Source organism: Leopardus geoffroyi, chromosome D1 (genome assembly GCF_018350155.1).
Source record: "Leopardus geoffroyi isolate Oge1 chromosome D1, O.geoffroyi_Oge1_pat1.0, whole genome shotgun sequence".
Taxonomy (NCBI): domain Eukaryota; kingdom Metazoa; phylum Chordata; class Mammalia; order Carnivora; family Felidae; genus Leopardus; species Leopardus geoffroyi.
In genome coordinates this window covers 12,202,888-12,223,990 of record NC_059329.1, presented here as the reverse complement: position 1 = coordinate 12,223,990, position 21,103 = coordinate 12,202,888, and the positions used below count along the sequence as shown (strand labels likewise).

The following is a 21,103-nucleotide window of genomic DNA, read 5'->3' as shown; positions in this document are numbered from 1 at the left end:
ACACAATTTACTGTTTATTTCAGTGCTTAAAAAAAACCTCAGAAGCAAAACCACAGCCGTCCTCACTTATCTACAAGAGATATGTCCCAAGAACCCCAGGGGATGTCAGATAGTGCCTAACCCTATATATGTTATGTTTTCCTTTCACAAAACATCTGTGATAAGTTTAATTTGTAACTTAGGCACAGTAAGAGATTAACAATAATAACTAATAAGATAGAACAATCATGATATACTATAATAAAAGTTATGTGCATGTGGTCTCTCTCTTCCTCAAAATATCTTATTTTTCTGTACTCACCTTTCTTCTTGCAATGATGTGAGATGAAAACATGCCTACATGAAGACATAAAGTGAGGGGAATGCCGTAGGCGCTGTGACGTAGCACTAGGCTCTACTCACACATTGTCAGAGAGGACAGTCTGGTTTCTCAACACTAATGGCTGTAGAAAACTGAAACCACAGAAAGAAAAACCACAGATAGAATTGGACTACTGTAATTGGGGAAAACATTTACAAGAGACATTTCAAACAAAGCTCTGATATTCCCATATACGAAGAGTGTTCACAGTTCAATAAGAAGAATCAAAACCCTAGTAGAAAAATGGTCAAAGAATATGAACGTTTCATGAGGAAATATTATTGGCTGATACAAAGAAGCCAAAAATACCCAGTTTCATTCATGGTAAGAGTGATTTAAAATTAGTAATCACTATTTTGATGGAAATACCAACAGACTGGTTTAGAACTAGACAAGCTAAGTTGATACAGAAAAGTTCACAAAGAAAAATAAGCATCCAAGAATAAGCCAGCAAAATTTGGGGGGCGGGGGGGGGGGGCGGAGAAAAACAATTGGTGGGGTGGGCGTGGAAGAAACTAGTCCTGCAATAATTCGGTTCTAGGGTAGGAAGAGCCAGACATTTATAGGTTGTTAGGCCAGAAACAGACAAAACAAAGGGGAAGGTTAGAATCTGGTAATGATACCATTTCTTATAAGTGATGAAAGATGGATTGATAACAAATTGTGTTAGTGACTAGGCAGCTATACCTGAAGAAAAACTTAAATTGGCTCCTGACTTCAAAACTTACACCGAAATAAAATCTAAATGGAGTAAACATTTAAGTGGGAAAATTTTTAAATAAAATAGCTAGAAGAAAACAACAGTAGTTGTGTTTAGTTGTGCTGTTTACCGAATCTAGGTCCTGGAAGAATAGTATGGTAGATTTAGCTTTCAAAAAATGGTCACAACCATGGTTCCTATCCCACATTCTTCTCTTACAATATGATCTTAAAACTCCTCTCATTGATCATTGGGCTCTCGTTGTCCCCTCTCCATGAACCAGGGTGGACCACTGTGACTTTTTTGACCAACAGAATGCAGCAGAAGTGACTTCTCAGGCTAGATTATGAAGTGCTGTGTATTTGCTCTCTTGGGATGCTCACTGCTAGAATGCAGTCACTGTGCTGAAAGGATGCCCAAGCAGACCTGTATGGAGAGGAACAAAACCACCCAGCTCACCACCCCGGCTGAGGTCTCAGCCGATAGTCACCACCAACTTGACAGTTGTATGAGTAATCCAGTCTCAAAGGGGATCATTCAGCCCCAAACTGAGTCACCCCAATGTTGCTAAGCAGAGAAGAGCCATCCCTGTTGAGTCCTGGACAAATGTTTGGGGTTTAACAATGAGTTTTAGGGAAGTTTATTAAACAGCAGTAGAAAACTAGAACAAACGGGATACATGCGTTTTTACCTTCACCAACAGGAATTGAGTCACATTTTTGTGACTCTTTTAGGCAAAGAAATACTAACCAATGCATTTGAGGAACACTGTAATTATTTGTTCTTAAAAAGAAAGTATAATGCACATTGATGTTGAAATAAAGCACATTAATAAGGCGCATAAAAATGATAATAATTCTGTAAATTTCCCAAAGGAGGTTCTTTATCACATCCATGAAAATTTCATTCAAATAATCACAATTCAAGATCTCCACCTTAGGGGCGCCTGGGTGGCTCATTCGGTTAAGCGGCTGCCTTCCGCTCTGGTCATGATCTCGGGGTTCATGGGTTTAAGCCCCACTTCAGGCTCTCTGCGGTCCGTGGGGAGCCTGCTTAGGATCCTCTGTCCCCCTTTCTCTCTGCTCCTTTCCCACTTGTTCTCTGCCTCTCTCCATCTCAAAAATAAATAAATAAAAATTTTAAAAAAGATCTCCAGGTTATATTAGCAACATTAATAAAAACATTTTAAGTAGTACACTAGTATATCTTTGTATTTCAAGTACCAATATCAAGATAAATGTAATCAAGAGCCTATCCAGTTTAGTTTTTCATTAAATGAGAATAAAAGCTATCTACTACTATAACTCTTGTGAAGCAGTTACCCTCCTGGTATCTGCTCTATTATCATTTACAGAAAGATAAAAATACCAAACTTATAAAAATAAGTAATTTCTTATTTTAAGCACAAAATACAAGCATGCCAAACATCAAGCCATAAAAGCAATATGGTCTACCTTTGGTGCTGTCACACATAACTAAAGAAGCATAGGGGCACCTGGGTGGCTTAGTCATTAAGCATCTGACTTCAGCTCAGGTCATGATCTCACAGGTCCATGAGTTTGAGTCCTACATTGGGTAACCTCGTGCCCCGCTTGGGGTGAGCTTGCTTGAGCCCTGCTTCTGGTAAGCCCCACTTCTCTCTCTCTCTGCCCCTCTTGGGATTCTCTCTCTCTCGCTCTGTGTCTGACCCTTGCTCACTTGTGCCCTCTCTCTCTCTCTCTCAAAAAAAAAAAGGAGTGGGGAGGGCACCTGGGTGGCTCAGTCAGTTAGGCATCCGACTTCAGCTCAGGTCGTGATCTCATGGTTCGTGGGTTAGTCGGGCTCTGTGCTGACAGCTCAGAGCCCAGAGCCTGCTTTGGATTCGGTGTCCCCCTTGCTTTCTGCCCTTCCCCCGCTCACGCTCTGTCTCTCCTTCAAAAATAAATAAACATTTAAAAAAAAAAAAAAAAGAAGAAGAAGAAGAATAGTTAAGAGTTAAGAGGTTGACATCTGGAATCAGACTGACTGGATATGAACCAGGTCACCACCACTGTGTAATCTTGGGGATGTTATTAACTTCTGTAAGCCTCAACTCCTTCTTCTGCAAAACAGTCTTAAGTAGCTTTTGACAACCCTTAGCACATAGTAAATACTCACTAAATGCTAGCTGTTTGAAAAAAGTTATTCCCATACCAAGACCCAAACCAAATACGATACACATCATTTTAAATTTGGCAAGGGGCATGTGGGTGGCTCAGTCAGTTAAGTGTCCAACTTCAGCTCAGGTCATGATCTCGTGGCTCGTGAGTCTGAGCCCCGCATCGGGCTCTGTGCTGACATCTCAGAGCCTGGAGCCTGCTTCGGATTCTGTGTCTCCCTCTCTCTCTGCCCCTTCCCCACTCATGCTTGTCTCTCTCTGTCTCCCAGAAATAAATAAAAACATTAAAAACAATTTTTTAAATAAAAATAAAAAATAAATTTGCCAAGTAATGTTGCTTTCTTCTTTAGAAGTATAAGGTAAAAAAAGCTAATTTAATATATTATATAGTATAATAAATAACTTTGTAGTTCTAAAAAGCTATAATATAGTATAATACATAATAAAGAAGTTGAGAAATATGACCTTAGAGAGAAGATAAAATGTTTAAACAGTAATGGCAGTCTGAAACTAAAACCTGAGAGATTGAGCTTGGAAGGTGGTCTGTATGCTCATGGTAGGAGAGACGTGGCAAGGAAAGGGAAAGTGTTCCACAGGTGTTTTCTTGGTGGGGCGCAAGGGGGTCAGGTATCATCCTGTTGTGATGGTTTTGCACTGTGTCAACCAGAATAGCCTCCCCTGTCTAGTTCCATTTAGAGTTGGTGCTCTATAATAAAGATTTCAACTGGCTTCTGTTCCTGGTCCCTGGGAGAGAGCCTCTCCACATCCCTGGAATTCCCCAAGTGAGAAGAGCATCCTTCATATTCATGGTAGGCCCCTAGATAGTCTCAGGATCGGGGCTGTCCATGCTGGAAAGATCAGCCTTGCGACTGGAGTTGAGGCTCTGAGCCAAATTGATACCAGTCCAAACTCCTGGGGGAGAAGAGGGCTGGGACGGAGTTCAATCGCACGGCCAAGGATTTAATCAATCATACCTCTGTCACGAAGCCCCAGTAAAAACTCTGCACACAAAGCTTGGATAAGCTTCCTGCCTGGTAACACACAATGATGTGCCAGGAGGGTGATGTGTTCTGACTCCAGGGGGAGAGGACACGGAAGCCTTATTTGAGACCCTTCCAGACCTCACCCTAGGTGTTTCCTCTTTTGTCTCATTCTGATTTGTATCCTTTTGCTATAATAAAACTGCAACCATAAACATAGCTCTTAGCTGAGTCCTATGAGTCATTCTCATGAATTATCAGTAGTGGGAACCCCTGAATTTGTAGCAGATTGGTCAGGAGTTATGGCCCAGGAATCCCTGAGCTTGTAGCTAGTGTCTGAAGTGAGGACAGTCTCTAGAGAAACAAGCTCTTAGCCTAAGTCCAGGTAGAGAGTGTTCAAATTGCAATGCGGTTTTGACCGCAAGGGAAATTTGCTTGAGACTTGGACCTTGTAAGGAAAACAGCAACCATATTTTCTACATTCCAGAAGATTAGAGGAGGGTGCCAGGCACCGTGGTACCTCATGCACGTTGTTGCTGGTCTCCTGGCTCACCTTGTTGGCGTGGGGCAGCGCCCAGGCTGTGGCTCCTCCAGGTTCTGCCACATGTCCTCCAACTTCTCTGAGTCCTGGGCCAAAGATACGTGCAGTTCTGTGGCCGAGAGTGCCAGCCACACCTGCAGGCATCGTCCAAGTCAACTAAGGCAGGGTAACAAGAGACAGATGCAAGCTCCGTGTTTGTTTTCTACCACTCTCCGGTTTGTCCCTGCTCCTGTTCTTGTTCAGCTTTTCTTCCCAGCTGCTGATCTGGCTGACTTACCGTGACTTCAGGCCCAACACCAGATGCAGGGCAACAGATTTTTCCACCAGCGATCACAGTTGCTTAAGGTTAAATCTCTACAACAAGCCCCTTATACTTTATCACTCTGATTTTACCTTGACTGCTACAACTGTTTCAGCCTGTCTGATAAAAAAAAAAAAAAAAAAAAAAAAAAACAACTATAAACTTTAATATGATTGATGAGAATGTACAGGGATACACTACAGGAATAGAAATAGTGTGACAGTACAGTTTTCAATCCTGACTTTATACCAGACCCTTTTAAAAAATATTGACACCATGCTTCCTCCCTGAGGCTCTGGGGTAAAGTTTGGGCATTAAGTTGTTTTTTTGAAAGGCTCTTAGGTGATGCCAGTGTGTATCCAGAGTTCTTAAATGCTACCCTAGAAGAAAGGGGGTGGGGGGAAAGAAAAGGGGATCAATCCTGGAAACATACCTATGCAAGGAAGTATAGAAGGAAGAAATCAAAACATCCCTTACTATAAGAGGCATGCCTAAAATCAAGTGACACAGAGGTATTCAAAAGTAAGAGTCAAAGACATAGCTGGCTAATACTAAGCAAAATGGAGGTGTGAAATAGCAATATGAACCAGAAGAGAACCCAAAGTTAATAGCATGGGAACGGGTTGAGGATATTTACACTGGTAACAGTTACAGTACACGGTGAAGGAACGTCATGCTTCATTTTGTATCTGGAATAGCTTCAGGATACATACCCACTTCAGGATACATTACTCAGAGAACATCATAAATTAGAATCATCTCTTTCAGAACTAAGAGGTCAAGAAGAGAAAAACATGTAGGATTTGAAACATATAATTAACAGAACTTATCTACCAAATTAGCACATTTCTCTGCTTTGATTCCACTTAACTGAGTTGTTGGATTCACTGGTGCTCCCTATTCTTTCTGTAATAAATGTCTGTGCCCTTGATATGCTGCAGCCTAGGGACTAGTCAGCCACTCCTAGAAGTTCACCCGTGCTTCCTTTTTCCAGTTAAGTTGTTCCAAACCTGCTTAAGTTTAGTGCTCATTAATGCAAATTCTCAACCTAAACATGATATAAACGGATGAATAAGAATATGGATGAATATAAAATACGAATACGAATGTGGAACATAAAAATTTCTAGAAAACTAGTTGAATTACTTTGTAAAGATTCAGGAAGGATAAATCATTGTAAGAACTTGCTGAGATTAAGTGTGAGCAAGACAACTGTTGAGGAGAAACAGAAAACTTGAATCCTTCACCAGTTTCTCTGCAACTGCCTTCCACTATGAGGAAACTCAAGATGGAAATTATAGGCAATGCAACCTGGTAGTGATTTATTCAAGAACAGCCACTAACCTCCAATTAGCATACCTAGATATAAGGAAAGGGCTTTGGCTCCACATCAAAAGATTGGCAAGTGAATGTATACTTATGTGTATTAAATTAATACGCACGCATTTTAATTTTTTTTTAATAACTCCTCATTCTGACATTTTTGATTTACACTTTTTGTCAGGTAAGAGATAATTTTGTCAAGGCAGAGTTTTGAAACAGAGAAAATCATTGTTTTTCACACATGCATGGAACCATTAGAAAAATTGGGAAAGAAACCTTTAGGCGAACACCTGGCGGGTGTCCCAAAGGGCAGGATGGAACTCACAGGCAGAAGGGCCAGCCAAGGAGGACGGGTGTGCCTTCCAAGTTCTCCTCCGCAGCCTTGGGACAGGTGTGCCTGGGCCGTGGGTCAGCCCTGTTAGCTCATTGCCAGGAAACCTAAAAAAAAGCCTGTGATCATCCAGCTAGTGATCGGGTTTTATCTCTACAAGTTTGTTCTATTTGTTTTTTATTTTATCACATTGGCCACGTTCTCTCTCCACAGGCTATAAAAAGTCACAATAGAAGGGAAAAAAATCAATTAGAAATTTAAAAAGGAACTAAATAACTCAAGTTAGAAAAAAAAATCAAACATGAAAATACAGACCATTTAACATGAAGAATGGTGAGTACACTATGTGTCAAAACCCAGGACTTAATTTCCACCTCCAGTCAAGACGCGGTAACAAGGATTGGATTTACCCTCCTGCCTGAACAACCAATACAAAGAAAAAAACACAAAACAGTGGACGTCAGGTGGAAAGGACAGTGATCGTCAAGAGCGGGAGACAGATGAGGTGAGCCTTAAGATTGCCTCAGCTTGCTGCCTTGAGGCAATTTCCAGGCAGCAGTGTGGTTGGGGGCGGGGTAGGCAAAGCCTGGCAAACTCCAGGAGAGTCTCAGGGAACCGAGACAGCTACAACGTCTAGTACACAGGACTGCACACGGTTAAGGTGCCCAGGAGAAAACTCTGACATCTGCCGGTTTCCTCCAGTATTCATGAGAGTAGAGATCAGCATACAGGTTTGAAGAAACTATCTAAGGCTGGGAAAAGAATTGCCCCAGAGAATTAGAGGGACTACTACTCAGCACTCACAGAGGACCAGGAATAGTATCTGTTCCCACTAGATAGACTGAAACATTTCGTAATTCACGAGCATGTGTTACAGTGTTTGCATCTGTTACAGTGTTCGAGATTTGGCTTTGGTAATGGGGGAGTTAATCCTAAATAGTTGTGAAATCCTAACAAATCTTAAATCATGTCCTGGCTACAATGGTTTACAAGTAACTTACGTGTGTTCTGGAAGAAAGCTCAAGAATATTTACAGAAATACAAACTATCAAGTATCCAATGAGGTAAAATCCCTATTGCCCAGCAACCAGTCAAAATTGCAGGGTGTGCAAAAGCAGCAGGAAAACACATCCAATAACGGGAGTGAACCAACAGAAACCAACTGAGAACTGACAAAAATATTAGAAGTAGCAGGCAAGGACATTAAAAATTACTGTAACTGTATTCCAACTGTTGAAAAAATTAAGTAAAGATAGTGAAGATACAAAAAAAAAAAAAAAAAGATCCAAAAGTCATGTGTTAATTTACTCACTGGGGGGACTCTTTCACAATGTGTATCAAATCGTGCTCTGTACTTTAAATAGACTACAATGTTGTCAATTGTACCTCATGAAGCTGAAGACAAAAAAAAAAAAAAAAAACAGAGTACCAATAAGAAGAAAAGCCACGTCAATCAAACTTCTAGAGAGAAAAACTACAACATCTAAGATGAAGATTATATTGGAATTAATTGCTAACTAGCCACTGCAGGGGGGAAAAAAAAAGGAAAAAGTAGTCATGAGGACCTAGTAATAGAACTATCTAAATGAACACACAGAGAAAACAAAATTTAAAAAATACAACACATCAGTGAGCTATGGGATAACATTAAGTAGTCTCGTATTAAGCGTAGTTGAAATTTCCAAAGAGGAAAGTGAGGACAAAAAAATTTTTTTCAAACAATGGCCAAAATTTTCCAATTTTGATTGAAATTATAAACCCGCAGACCCATGAATCTCAAAAAACTCCAAGCAAAAGGAACATGAAGAAAACTGTATTAAGGCACATTATAATCCAATTGCTCAAAGCCAGCCAGACAAAAATGACACATTATGTACTAGCCAGCAGTATTCTTATAGGAAAAAATGCAAGCAGGGGGACAGTAGAGCCACATTTTTAAAATATCAAAAGGGGGAAAAAAACTGTCAAGTTAGAATTCTATACCCAGCAAAAAGATATTTCAAACACAAAGATGAAATATACTTTTCCAGACACAAAAGCTAAAAGAATTCATCACCAGGAAGGCTGCACTACAAGACATATCCCAAAAACTTCCAAGTAGATACCAGATGGATGTACACGGAGGACCAAAGAGCTCCAGAAATGGTTAACTGTCGGAATCATATATAATTTTTACTTCGATCTCTTTAAAAGGGAAGGTTTCAAAAACAGAAACAATGTGGTATGCTGCTTTTACATAAATAAATGCACAATGTATAACAGCACAGTGAGTCTAATGAAGATGTGGGAGGGAAAGTAAAATATATCAGGAACTAAAACAACTATAACTGCAGATAGAATTTAACAAAAATTGTAAGAAATACCATGTACAACTGTCAATTAATTTGGAAAGACAGAGAAAATGGGGTTTTTTTTTTAGAAAGGTATAAATTATTCAGATTGATTCCTGAGAAAGTAGGAAATACGGATAGACTGATAACCAACAAAAAATGGGAGAAAAAACCAGTTACTTCTAAGAAATGAGTTTTACAAAGGAGTTTAACAAGTCTTAAAGAAACAGGTTAATTCCTGTATTTTTCAACTTTCTTTCCAGGGCATAGAACAAGATAAGCTTGCCAACTCATTCTATAAAGCTAGCAGAACCATAATTCCAAAACCAAACCAACATAATAAAACAATTTTTAAAAGAAAACCTCATGAATACAGATCAAAACCTTAACACTTTTGGAAAGCAAATAGAATTCTAGAGTGTATTAAAGGCACAATATATTGTAATACAGAGTTTTTATAACAGCATGCAATGATGGTTCATGGTTAGGAAACCTATTAAAAAAAAAACTACTACTATGATTAAGCCTCCTTTTTTAATTCAATTATCTGACAAACATTCCTTCATTCATTCATCAACAATTTACCAAGTAATTTAATGCCAGGTACTGGATACTGAGAATTCACTGGTAAGATATGGTTCCTGCCTTCATGGAACTTTCTAGAGAGATACAAATAAAAAGAAAATTATAACACAGTATAAGGCTACGACAAGCGAAATACAGGATACTATTGGAATACATAAACTGCTACAGTAGGGTGCTGATAGAATAATCCTGGAAGAGGATGATTGCCCCTTCTAGCATGATAGGCAGTAGGTGTGAGGAATATGGGCCTACACAACAGAACTGGAAAGTGGTACCAAAAATATTGACTGATTTGATAGAGGAGGGTGGGGTCAGATTCTTTAGAGGTCTTAGTATATTAATAGGTGTTATGTACAAAAGGGTAAAATAAGGGTCAAAAAAGTCTGGAATACTAAGTATAAAGATTTCTTTACTGCAGTACTTGTCAGAAGCTTTATGGTGTTGCCACTCCGTAAGAGAGAGTTACACCATGTCAGACAGTACAGAACATTTACCCAACACTTCATTAAAGAACAGAGTGGTATTTCGTGCCACACCCTTGGGGAGAAACCGTGCTCCCACAAAAACACCTCTTCCTTTCTACTGTAGCGCTCAAGCCTGGGTGAAACAAGCTCCCCAACTATGTCCAATTTGTTGGGACCATCTCATTCTGTGCCTTTACCCAGTACATTTATTAGTTTGGTTACTTTCAACTGGGTGGGATTGAAGTGAAAGAGATCCACTGGAACCTCCTAAGGGGTGTGCCCCGTCATTAAAATCATTAAAAAAGATTACCCTGAACCAGGATTACCTATGAATCAATATGAAAGGATCGGACCCAGAGATACCTTGCAATAAAGCAGTACTAATCTTTGTTAATCTCTATAAGCTACCAAATATTCACATAGGTAAGATACTGATGAACAAGCTCACTGCAAACAAATCCTTCTATTAAACTGTGTAAGCAGGGGCGCCTGGGTGGCGCAGTCGGTTAAGCGTCCGACTTCAGCCAGGTCACGATCTCGCGGTCCGTGAGTTCGAGCCCCGCGTCGGGCTCTGGGCTGATGGCTCAGAGCTTGGAGCCTGTTTCCGATTCTGTGTCTCCTCTCTCTCTGCCCCTCCCCCGTTCATGCTCTGTCTCTCTCTGTCCCAAAAATAAATAAACGTTGAAAAAAAAAAATTTAAAAAAATAAATAAATAAAAAATAAACTGTGTAAGCAAACAAACTTTTAATCATGCGGAGTCAATAGTTCCACTTACCGAAAAACGGCATGCATTTACACACAGGGAAGACCTGAGAGTACGTGAACTCCCAGAGACTAAGGAGGGTAACCAGTTCGTAACTGGTAAGAACTATAATCCAGATCACTGAAAATCTGATTCTGAAATATTAATTTCAGTATGTACAAAAGGAGTATTTCAGGATGCTCTAAGAACCAACATTCTTAACACCAGGCCATCACTGAATAAAAGTATGTTGCTAACTTTGTATACATGGTCTCCAAAGTTAGTAATGTCAAAAAAATAAGACACACTCTTTTTTAGGTTTTCAATATATTAAAAAAGAACACAGTATAAATGCTGTGGTTACTAATATTAAAAAGGATCAAAATTTTTCAAGGAATGATTTTTTATAAACAAGTTCTACAATAAATGGGAAACAGCATCTTGATACACAATTTTGTTAAACAAGATTTAAAAATTTTTAAATCAGAAAAAGTTTAAATTGTTTCAAACGTTCAAACAAAAAAGCAATCTGTACAATCTCCACAATAAAACATACCCACGTACACATGTCCTGGGCACTTTGAAAATGTTAAAGTTTTTAAAGTTTTGAGTAACAGAGGCAGCACTTAAACGGTTCATGAACCTTCTTTTTGCAAAAAGAATACTTTCAGTAAAACATTTTACCATTTTACCTCTGCTTTTACATTTTTGTTATTCCTGAAAAGGGGATTTATATTAACACTGTATTTTTTTAACATAAAAAAATACATTTAGAGATATTTAACTTCCTGAGTAACTTCAGTTATACATCAAACATGATTTAATAAGTACATTTTAAAATTTTAGAATAAGACAACATGTATAGATTTACAATTTTATGTTCAATTAGAGTAAAACTCAAATGAGCATGTCACAGAACTTACACTAAAAATTCTCTAAGAAGTCAAATATGATTTATCCCCTTAAAACCCCAATAAGTTTTAAGTAAAATGAGTCACTGAAATTACTTTCTTTTATCAACAAAATACTGACAGTCATTTCAGACTATCAAAACTTGAATGTTTTCTATTATATACACCAAAATCTGATTCACTGACAACAAACTTCTTGCAATACAAAAAGATAACAGATAATTAAAATATCTGCTTTATAATACAACCAATCCATATAACACATCCCTTCGTTAATTGTCTAAAATGATTAGAAACTGTGGCACTTTCTTTTGCATAAAACCCTTTCCTCTTCATAAAACCCTGAGGTGAAAGGTTATTAATGTAATAAAACTGGAACCACAATTCTTATTTCTGTACTAGACTGCAGCTATAGGTTTTAAAAATTTTACAAAGAAATGTGGCAACTTGTAAAGCTGCTCTGTAAAGTTAACAAAACACCTCCAGATCAATTCAGCCAAAGGGACCTAGAGTGACCCTATAAAAACATCGTCCTTTAATACTTGCTAGTGTCGAGACGAACGCCATTTTCCATCTCTACTACTGTCTCTTCTGTTTTCATAATCGTGGCTCCAGCCATCAGGATTCCGATCTTCATGGAAGTAGTCGTCCCTGCCTCCTCTGTAATGATGGTCAGACCCATGATCAGTGTAGCGTTGTTCACGGCTATAATGTCTGTCCAGGACGTAGGGATGAGAATTCTGTCTGATTTTACGTTGTGAGGATGGCGTCTCCTGGCGCCACTGGGAGCTTGAAGACTGGTTAAAAGTAGGATTATGTGACTGAACTGATGGGGAAAATCCTGACTGATCCAGATGTGGAGAACCAAATTTCCCACCATATGACATCTGTCTCAAAATACTGTTCATCTAAGAGAAAAAGAAGGAAATGTTTACAAATATTTTTAGTAGATCCACCTGCCCAGGTAGATCTTAGGTTAAACAAGTCAAAGTTTGTTCATTCCAATGGACAACTACAAGATATTTGTACGTAACTACTATTTTTTTTTAAACGTTTATTTCTGAAAGAGGGAGAGGGAGACAGAGGATCCAAAGCAGACTCTGTGCTGACAGCAGAGAGTTCAATGAGGGGCTTAAACTCACGAAATGAGAGATCATGACCTGAGCTGAAGTCGCAAGCTTAACCAACGAAGCCACCCAGGCACCTGCTCCCCCCCACCTCTACGACTACCCCTACTACTCCCTGCCCTCAAGAACAAAACGTAGAAGGGAAGAGATCATACAAATGATGATAATGTAAATCACTGTCTGATGAACACATAAAGAGTCAAGAACTCAGTATCATTAGGAAAGGCTTCACGAAGGTGGCATAGGACCTGAGTATTAAAAATATGGATAGAATATTTTAAGGGGGAAGTATATCAAGGAAAGGAAATTGCACAAAGATAACAAGGAAACAGAATGTGTTCGCAGAATAGCAAGTAACTCTGAGAGAGGTTACAGACCTCATAAGCACTGATTAATGGACAATTAGGCTAAAAAGCTTTATTGGCACCAGATGATTGGAGTACCTAATAACTAAGCTAGAGACTTCTGACTTTATGTTACAAGATGGAAAGTCAAATTACCAGGAAGATAAGCAAAACAGAGTTACAATAATTTTCAAACAAGTGTGTAAGATGGACCAGTGAGGAGAAAATGGAGACAAGTACGAACTGACTAGACCAGTGGTCCCCCAAATTCTGCCTGCAGATAGCTTATAAGCCAGTGATCATTTTTTTTAAATAGCCTACAGCAAAATGAGAAAAATACGTGGTATGTACATAAAAGTGGACATCTCTTTATACTGAGCTCAATTTTACATTATTTCATTCTTCTGTTTTTATTTTGCAGGCCTGCAAAAGGTCAAGGGGTCATAAGCCATGCTTGTGATTGGGCAGTGAAAAAAAGAAGAAATGAATTCAAGAAAAAGAAACAAATAAAGGACGTGACGACAAAATGAAAAAATGAAGGACTGGACACAAAGATGGAACAGTAAAACATATCAAGGATTTTAAGCCTAGTCTCACAGCTTCATATTACAGAAAAAATGGAAAGCAAGAGGAAGATGGTCTGAAGACTCCAATATATTCAATTACTGTTACAAGCATCAAAGAGAGCATATGCTAATAAGTCCTTCAGCCTAGGTTACAAGAACATCAGAGAATAAATTTCCTGTCTTTTAAACACACCACCCCCACAACAATGGATGAAGAAAAATACAAATGTGAAACACAGCCCTTCCATTTATCTTCAATCTTTTAAATATGTACTTCAGCCCAGTGAAAACTAAAATGAGTAATCAATCTACAAAGATCATGCTAGTCTAACGAAAACTTAGGACATTACTTAAGAATTATTTGAACATTTCAATCTAAGTGTTTTGCTGTGTTTTGTTGTTTTTTGGTTGGTTTGTTTTTTTTTTTTACCAAGTCAAGTTGATCAATCAACCTACCACTGCTTGTCTCTGAAAATTTTCTGGAGAAGAGAAAGACCTCTGAATTATCTGTGCTGATGGAATCATGTTATCCACAGTCCTTTCATGCCTGTGAAAGAAAAACAACATATAATCATTCATTTAACAAATATTTACTACATACTAATCATGAGCAAGACACAGGTCCCAAAGGTAGGAATGAACAAGAAAAACAAGGTATCTGCTCTCATAGATAAGGGGAAGGATTCAGAGAGTAAGACAATTTACCTTGTTCCAAGTGTTATTATGAATAGTCAACTAAAAAGCAAGTAAGGTGAGAGACAGGAGTTCTATTTTAGCTCGCTGGTCAGGGACGGCCTTTCTAAAAAGGAGACATTTGAAGTGAAAACTGAGTAACAAGATCACCTGGAGGCAAAACATTCCAGCTGCAGGAAGAACGAGCACAGGGGTGAGCAAGCTATATAGCCTATGGGCCAATCCAGTTTTTGTAACACTCTTGTGTCTGTATTTTCTATCTATTGTTACGATGGCCTGCAACGACTGAAACATGTATGTGGCCTTTATAGGAGAAAAAAAAAAAAAAAAAAAAACGTCAATCCCGGGACTAGCACAAAGGCTTAGGCTGAAAACTGAAACGAAAAGGATTTGGTTAATTAGATATGACAGATGAAGGGAAAAGAAAAATTAAGGATAAAAACGCAGATTTCTGGCTTGAGCAATTACACACACATTTACTGAGAAAGGGAAGAGGAATAAATCTGGGAGAACAAGGAATTAAGAGTTCTGTAACGTAAATAGGATATTAATTTCAAGGACTTATATCTTATTCCCCACCTCCTAAAAAGGAAGCTTACTCTACAGAAAAACTCACTTAGCAAGTATTTTAAATTTATTTTAAAATATTTAGAATCATATCACTAATTGATTTGCCTCATAGTTTAGATATTTTCATTGTGGTTTTTTTTTTTGGTTTTTTTTGGTTTTTTTTTTTGAGGGAGAGTGAGTCAGAAACATCAAGCATGGGCACGTGTGTGAGCAGGGAGGGACGGAGGGAGATCATCTCAAGCAGGCTCTATGCTCAGTGTGAAGCCTGACACAGGGCTCGATCCCATGACCCTGGGATTAGAACCTGAGGCAAAAGAGTCAGACGCTCAACTGACTGACTGAGCCACCCAGCCACTCCCCATTTTGGGTTTTCTTAAATTAGTTGTATATCCATATGCTAAAGGGGTAAAAAGTATAATTTTCCTTATAAGAAGAGTATAAAAACGATGTATGTTCTAGCCTTAAATTAAAAACAAGTCATTTACTTGCATATTTTTTCCCAAAGAGAATTCTGAGGGAGCTCAAAACTCATTTTTCCTCCACCTGAGATACCTCTGAAGCTTCTACAAAAGTGGTTTGAGAAGCTTCAAGTTCCGGATGTGCTGAGAAGTATTTAAACACAATTTCAGTTAGCAAGAAAGGATGCGAAGACGGCACCCTTTGTACACTATTCTTTCTCGCAACTTTGCTATCTAGTCATCTTGTCATATCGAAGCCACTTTGCCCCAGCTCTTGGCACCGCCCTAATCCAAACCATCAACATCATCCCAGGAACTTCCTTGCTATCTTACAACTAATGCCAATACTTTGCTACCAACAGTTTCCTCATTGGTCTATCTTCAGCCTTGTCCCCCCTAATCTGTTCTCCCACAGCAACCAAACAAATTGTTAAAATACAAACCTATTCCCGTTATTGTCCTACTGAAAACATTTTGGTATCTTTTGACGGTTATTAGGATAACGTTCCCAATTTCTACCTATGGTCTAGAAGAAAGACCCTGTATCGTCTCACCTCTTCTACTGCACCAACACCATCTGCTACTCTCCATTTCTCATTCATTGTGATCTAGGTACGTTGGCCCCTTTTAGTTCCTCATTCGTTTATATCATCTCTCCTTGCTGGATCTTTTCTCCAAGCATGTTCTACTCTTTCTCTAGAGGACTTATCAAACAGGTAGTCACAAAACATACACCTGTCTTCATGAAGACTTGTAAGCTCCATTAGGCAGCCAATCCTAGAGGCTTCGTCACAATGCCCGGGTTTCAATCCCAGTCCACTATTACGAACAGTTCAAACTTGAGCAAGTTAACCTCCAATCCTCATTTTCTTCACATATAAGGTAGAACTAACAATAATCCCTACCTCATAAGACTGCCGTGAGAAACGAGAGCATAAATGCAAAGGAGCTAAAGAACCTGACACATATTTGCTAACTCTTCCTTAAATGAAGCCCATTAGGATTGATAGAATAACTCTGTGGATAATCCAGGAAAAAACTGTCCCTGGTGAAATATCGGCTTTCCTAGCGCAAATAAAATTATTTATGTAAATACGGGATCTTTTCTAACCCTTAGTAACTAGAAGAGGTTCTAGACATCAGTCAACTCAGCTTTTCCTGACAAATGGAAGGACAGGGTCAGAGAAATGACACTATCTCAAGATTATACAATCGGTGGAGGCACACCTAGAATCCCATTCTACAAACGCTTAGTCCACTAGTCTGTTTCCAGACAGTTATTTTTAAACTGCAATTAACAACCAACTGGTGGTCAAAACTAATTTAAATTTTTTAAAGGAAACAGATTAGAAAATAGAGTATACTGAAAATAATAAGGGCTAAGTAATGTTCTGAGAAGTTTTCTTTCAGTTATGTACAAAAATATGTGTGAGTATGTCTTTCCAAATGAACATAGAGTTAACATATGCATCCGTTTTAGGGGTACTATACATACATGTCTGTCTATAATCCCCTTGAAACCTAATTATACCTAATTATAAATCAACATACAAATAATATAGCAGAAGAATGAAGAAGAAGGAGCTTAAAGAAGGAAACAAATCATTCATTGTGCGTTTTGGGATCACTACCTAGGAAAATTTCTGACAAATGAGGGGCGCCTGGGTGGCGCAGTCGGTTAAGCGTCCGACTTCAGCCAGGTCACGATCTCGCGGTCCCTGAGTTCGAGCCCCGCGTCGGGCTCTGGGCTGATGGCTCAGAGCCTGGAGCCTGTTTCCGATTCTGTGTCTCCCTCTCTCTCTGCCCCTCCCCCGTTCATGCTCTGTCTCTCTCTGTCCCAAAAATAAATAAACGTTGAAAAAAAAAAAATTAAAAAAAAAAAAAAAAATTCTGACAAATGATTTTAACAATAGGTGTAAGATATTACCTGCTAGGAGATGTAGAGGTAGGGCTTGAGTTTCCAATATGATGCTGGGGATATGACAAAGTGACATCCTGTGAGGCATGGCTACTTCCTAAAATAAAAAAAAATTGAGAAATTATTGATAGAAAACTTAAGTTGAAATTATGTCTCCCCTACCCCAAATCATGTAGACAGAGGCTACAAAAGAAAACCTCAAATTACAGTAAGACTGCTTTACAATTTCATCAGAGTAAAACTTATGTGTTTAATACCAGATACATCCAAAACAAAGGGTTCCAAACAAGGTATTATCCAATGTATAAATATCCAATCCGGCCATAATATTCTGATCCCCACACTAAATTTTGAGACTGGATACACAGAAAATTTCACCCTCATCAGGATCCAGAATCAAAATTTGTAAATGTGAATTACAAAGCAGCTAGGAAAAGCGTTTTCAGAAAATAATCCTTGCTCCTTTCAGAGCAAGGACCCAAACCCAAGTCATTCTAACAACAAAGTTTACATTCTCTTCACTAACCCAAATTCAATTTTATTTTATTAATTTTTTTTTCAACGTTTTTATTTATTTTTTTTGGGACAGAGAGAGACAGAGCATGAACGGGGGAGGGGCAGAGAGAGAGGGAGACACAGAATCGGAAACAGGCTCCAGGCTCTGAGCGGTCAGCCCAGAGCCTGACGCGGGGCTCGAACTCAGGGACTGCGAGATCATGACCTGGCTGAAGTCGGACGCTTAACCGACTGCGCCACCCAGGCGCCCCCCAAATTCAATTTTAAAATGACAACTTTCAAAAGCCATGTTGTCAATGTTACCTATTTTCAGGGATATATAATTTACTATCCACAAAGTTTGAAGTATTTTCATCTAAAAAGAGGTTCTTTAAAATTGAACAAAATTAAAAACAAAGAACTGAGAAACAAACAAACAAAAACACCCTCTCCCCAAACAATAACACTGAATAGTTACCTGATCTAAACTGAATTTTGATGGGCCTCCCAAACAGTTTGATTCCATTAAGCAGATTCATCGCATAAGGAACGGACACTTCATGTTTGAAATTCACAAATGCAAACTGCTTTGGTTTACCATCCTTATCTTTCGGAATTTTCACTTTTATTACTGGCCCAGCCTATAGACGAAAAGAGAAATCTCGAATTTTGCAAAGATGAAAAACAACAAAAATGTAATCAGAAAGTCTAAAAAATGGACACACAAGAATTTCCACCTCGGTTAAAGATCCTATAGCTACGACCAAACACTTGATTAATTTATGTGGGGGAAGGAAGACCATAAGGAAATGGAAGCAGTCACTCAATTTACATTTCAGAGTACCTTATGACTTTTTAACAGGGCGACCAACATCCATCATTTTCTCACTCCAGGTAACGGTTTATCAAGACTAGTCCGGTTTTCTCGGACTAAAAATTCGCTTTTTTACCGATTAACCAATCGTTACCAGCTGTTAGAGAACAGAACTGGAGAGAAAAGGATACTCTTAATTTTTAACACATTTTAATGCAAATTTTAACACAGAAACACTACAAGTCTGCTTTTCTACAGCGTATTTACGAGTCTGTTTTAAATATTCTAATGCTGCAATTAAAAAAAAAAAAAAAAACTTATGTGGAAAACAGATAATGACCACACCATTAAAATATACTCTACCAATGAGTCACTTGAGCGTGAACTCACCAGGGCTCTTACCATAAAGCGACCCCCCCGCGAGCGCGTCACTTTCCCAGAGTGACCTCCGGCCCCAAGCGGCCCAGCCTTCGGGCGCCGGGACCCACAACCCAGCTTTCGAAAAGAAGGCTGGCCTGGCCGTTGGGCCGAGCCATAAGAGAGCCGGATAAACGAAAGGAGGAGCCGGCTCTCGGCCGCTTACCTGGTGGAAAAGCTCGAAAAGGAGCTCCTCGGTCACTTTCGTTTCAAGGTTGCCCACAAAAAGCGTGCGATCTGCTTCCGCTGCCGCCGCCCCCATCGCAATGTCTCCCCCTCCCTAAAAAGGCCGAAGGGTCGCCGCCGCCGCACTCACTGCGCACTCTCGGAAACCCCACGCCCTCTTCGACCCGGGCGTCACGGACGTAGACGTCATTCACGCTCGCTCTCGGCTGGCGTCGACGTGCGCGGGCGGGCTGCGCATGCTCGAGAGCAGAGCGCCGGTTGAAGGCGGCTCCTCGATCGGCCGCGGCTCGAGTTAATGGCTTCCCTGTAGGCGGGGGTCGCGTTGGAGACCGGCTGGACTGATCTGCGTAGCCGCCAAGAGCCTACCTTGACCGAGGGACGTAACAAACACTGCGGGCAGTGTTTGAAGATGGCCCTGAACTACGTGCCCCTGTCCGCCGGCGATCAAAGGAGCAGGATGGCCTACCGCGCTTCCCACGGCGATCTCAACCCGTCTGCCTTAGCCCTGGCGATGGTCTCTGGAGACAGCTTCCTCGTTGCCAGGCGTGAGGCGATTCTTCCAGGACCCGCTCCTCGTCAGGCCGCCCTGCAGAGCTTTCAGGCCGACAGCCGTCGGGCGACTGGGGTCGGCCGCAGCCCGCCACGCTTTAGAAAGGGAAGGGAAGCTGATGGGCGGAACCGCTCCCGTCAGGCCAGATTCTCACCTTACCCGACCCCCGCGGTCAAACTGGATCTCTTAAGGAGTGTGCTGCAGCAGCGTCTGATTGCAGTTGGGAGTGTTGTCGCAGCCCGTCTTTCGGCTTAATATGAAAACCTCCCGTCAGCCCTCGATCCGCTTGTAAACAAGGCCTCTCTCAAATCCTCTCGTGGTGCCATGGCAGTCTTATTTTTAGAGATGTATTTAAATCTTAATATAAAAACACGTAGGAGTCCTGTTAATAACGGCTTAATACGGAGGAAAGTTTTACTTACTGCTTTATTCCGATGGTTTTAAAGCGGCCGGGATGATTAGATCAGGAAGAAGGTAGAGGAGATTTTTTTTTTCCTTAGTCGCAAAGCTGAGCCACCATTCCCAGAGGTCAGCAACCATTTGTTTCCCCTTGTGCACTCCATCCCAACAAAGGATCCAAATTGCTCTGCCAGTCTTCTCTCCTCTTCCTCGCCAATTGTCCTACTTTGAGATTTGCGATTGGAGCTTCCCTAACCGCCTACCTCTATACCCCAGACTATTCCCATTACCTTTACTTTTGTTGGTGGAAAGGAAATGCTTAGTTTTTATTTACCACCCTGGCTCATCCTTCCGTAGGGCCCAACGCTTAGCCTGTTATCTAGTCCTTAATCCTTTTCCATCTCCCTCCACTTTTTCTTCAGGGATGTCTACAAACTCCAATCTCAATCATACTAAGAACAAAAGCGAACCTAAACCTTGCTGCTCATTCAAATTATTAAGCCAATTTACATTTCTGTTTTTGCCAAAGGCTCCAAAGTGTTTTCACATTTATATTTGTGATTTTATTAGCATTCTTTCCTTGACCTGAGTCTGTTGTCCCCAAATCCAATGATGGAAACCATTAGTCTCACAGTTTCCTTATTAGAAGCTGTTCATCTATTCACTCTAGCATCTTCTTCAAACGTTCTTGTTTGTCTTCACTCATTCAACCGTTCAGCAATATTTGAAGATGTTCCTAGTGGTGAGCACTGTAGACAAACTTAACAGTCAGGCCATCAAAGGGATCAAGGAGTGTGCTCTAGATAGGGAGACTAACCAATAGTAATCACCACACCGGACTCTTCCTTAGGTGCAGCCTT

At 40.0% G+C, this 21,103-nt stretch overlaps 2 protein-coding genes across 2 annotated transcripts; one reads left to right on the top strand and one right to left on the bottom strand.

Moving 5' to 3' along the window:
- The first annotated feature begins 2,035 nt into the window (after positions 1-2,035).
- On the top strand, positions 2,036-20,156 carry CD1H11orf71 (chromosome D1 C11orf71 homolog). Its single transcript, XM_045482877.1, has 2 exons — positions 2,036-2,047; positions 19,559-20,156. Exon 2 carries the CDS (start codon positions 19,704-19,706, stop codon positions 20,097-20,099), a length of 396 nt encoding a protein of 131 aa, XP_045338833.1. The 5' UTR covers positions 2,036-2,047; positions 19,559-19,703; the 3' UTR covers positions 20,100-20,156.
- RBM7 (RNA binding motif protein 7) lies at positions 10,779-19,565 on the bottom strand. Its single transcript, XM_045482876.1, has 5 exons — positions 19,275-19,565; positions 18,356-18,518; positions 17,392-17,479; positions 14,200-14,290; positions 10,779-12,614 (listed from the first exon to the last, which is right to left on the bottom strand). Exons 1-5 carry the CDS (start codon positions 19,368-19,370, stop codon positions 12,252-12,254), a joined length of 801 nt encoding a protein of 266 aa, XP_045338832.1. The 5' UTR covers positions 19,371-19,565; the 3' UTR covers positions 10,779-12,251.
- Positions 20,157-21,103: the final 947 nt, after the last annotated feature.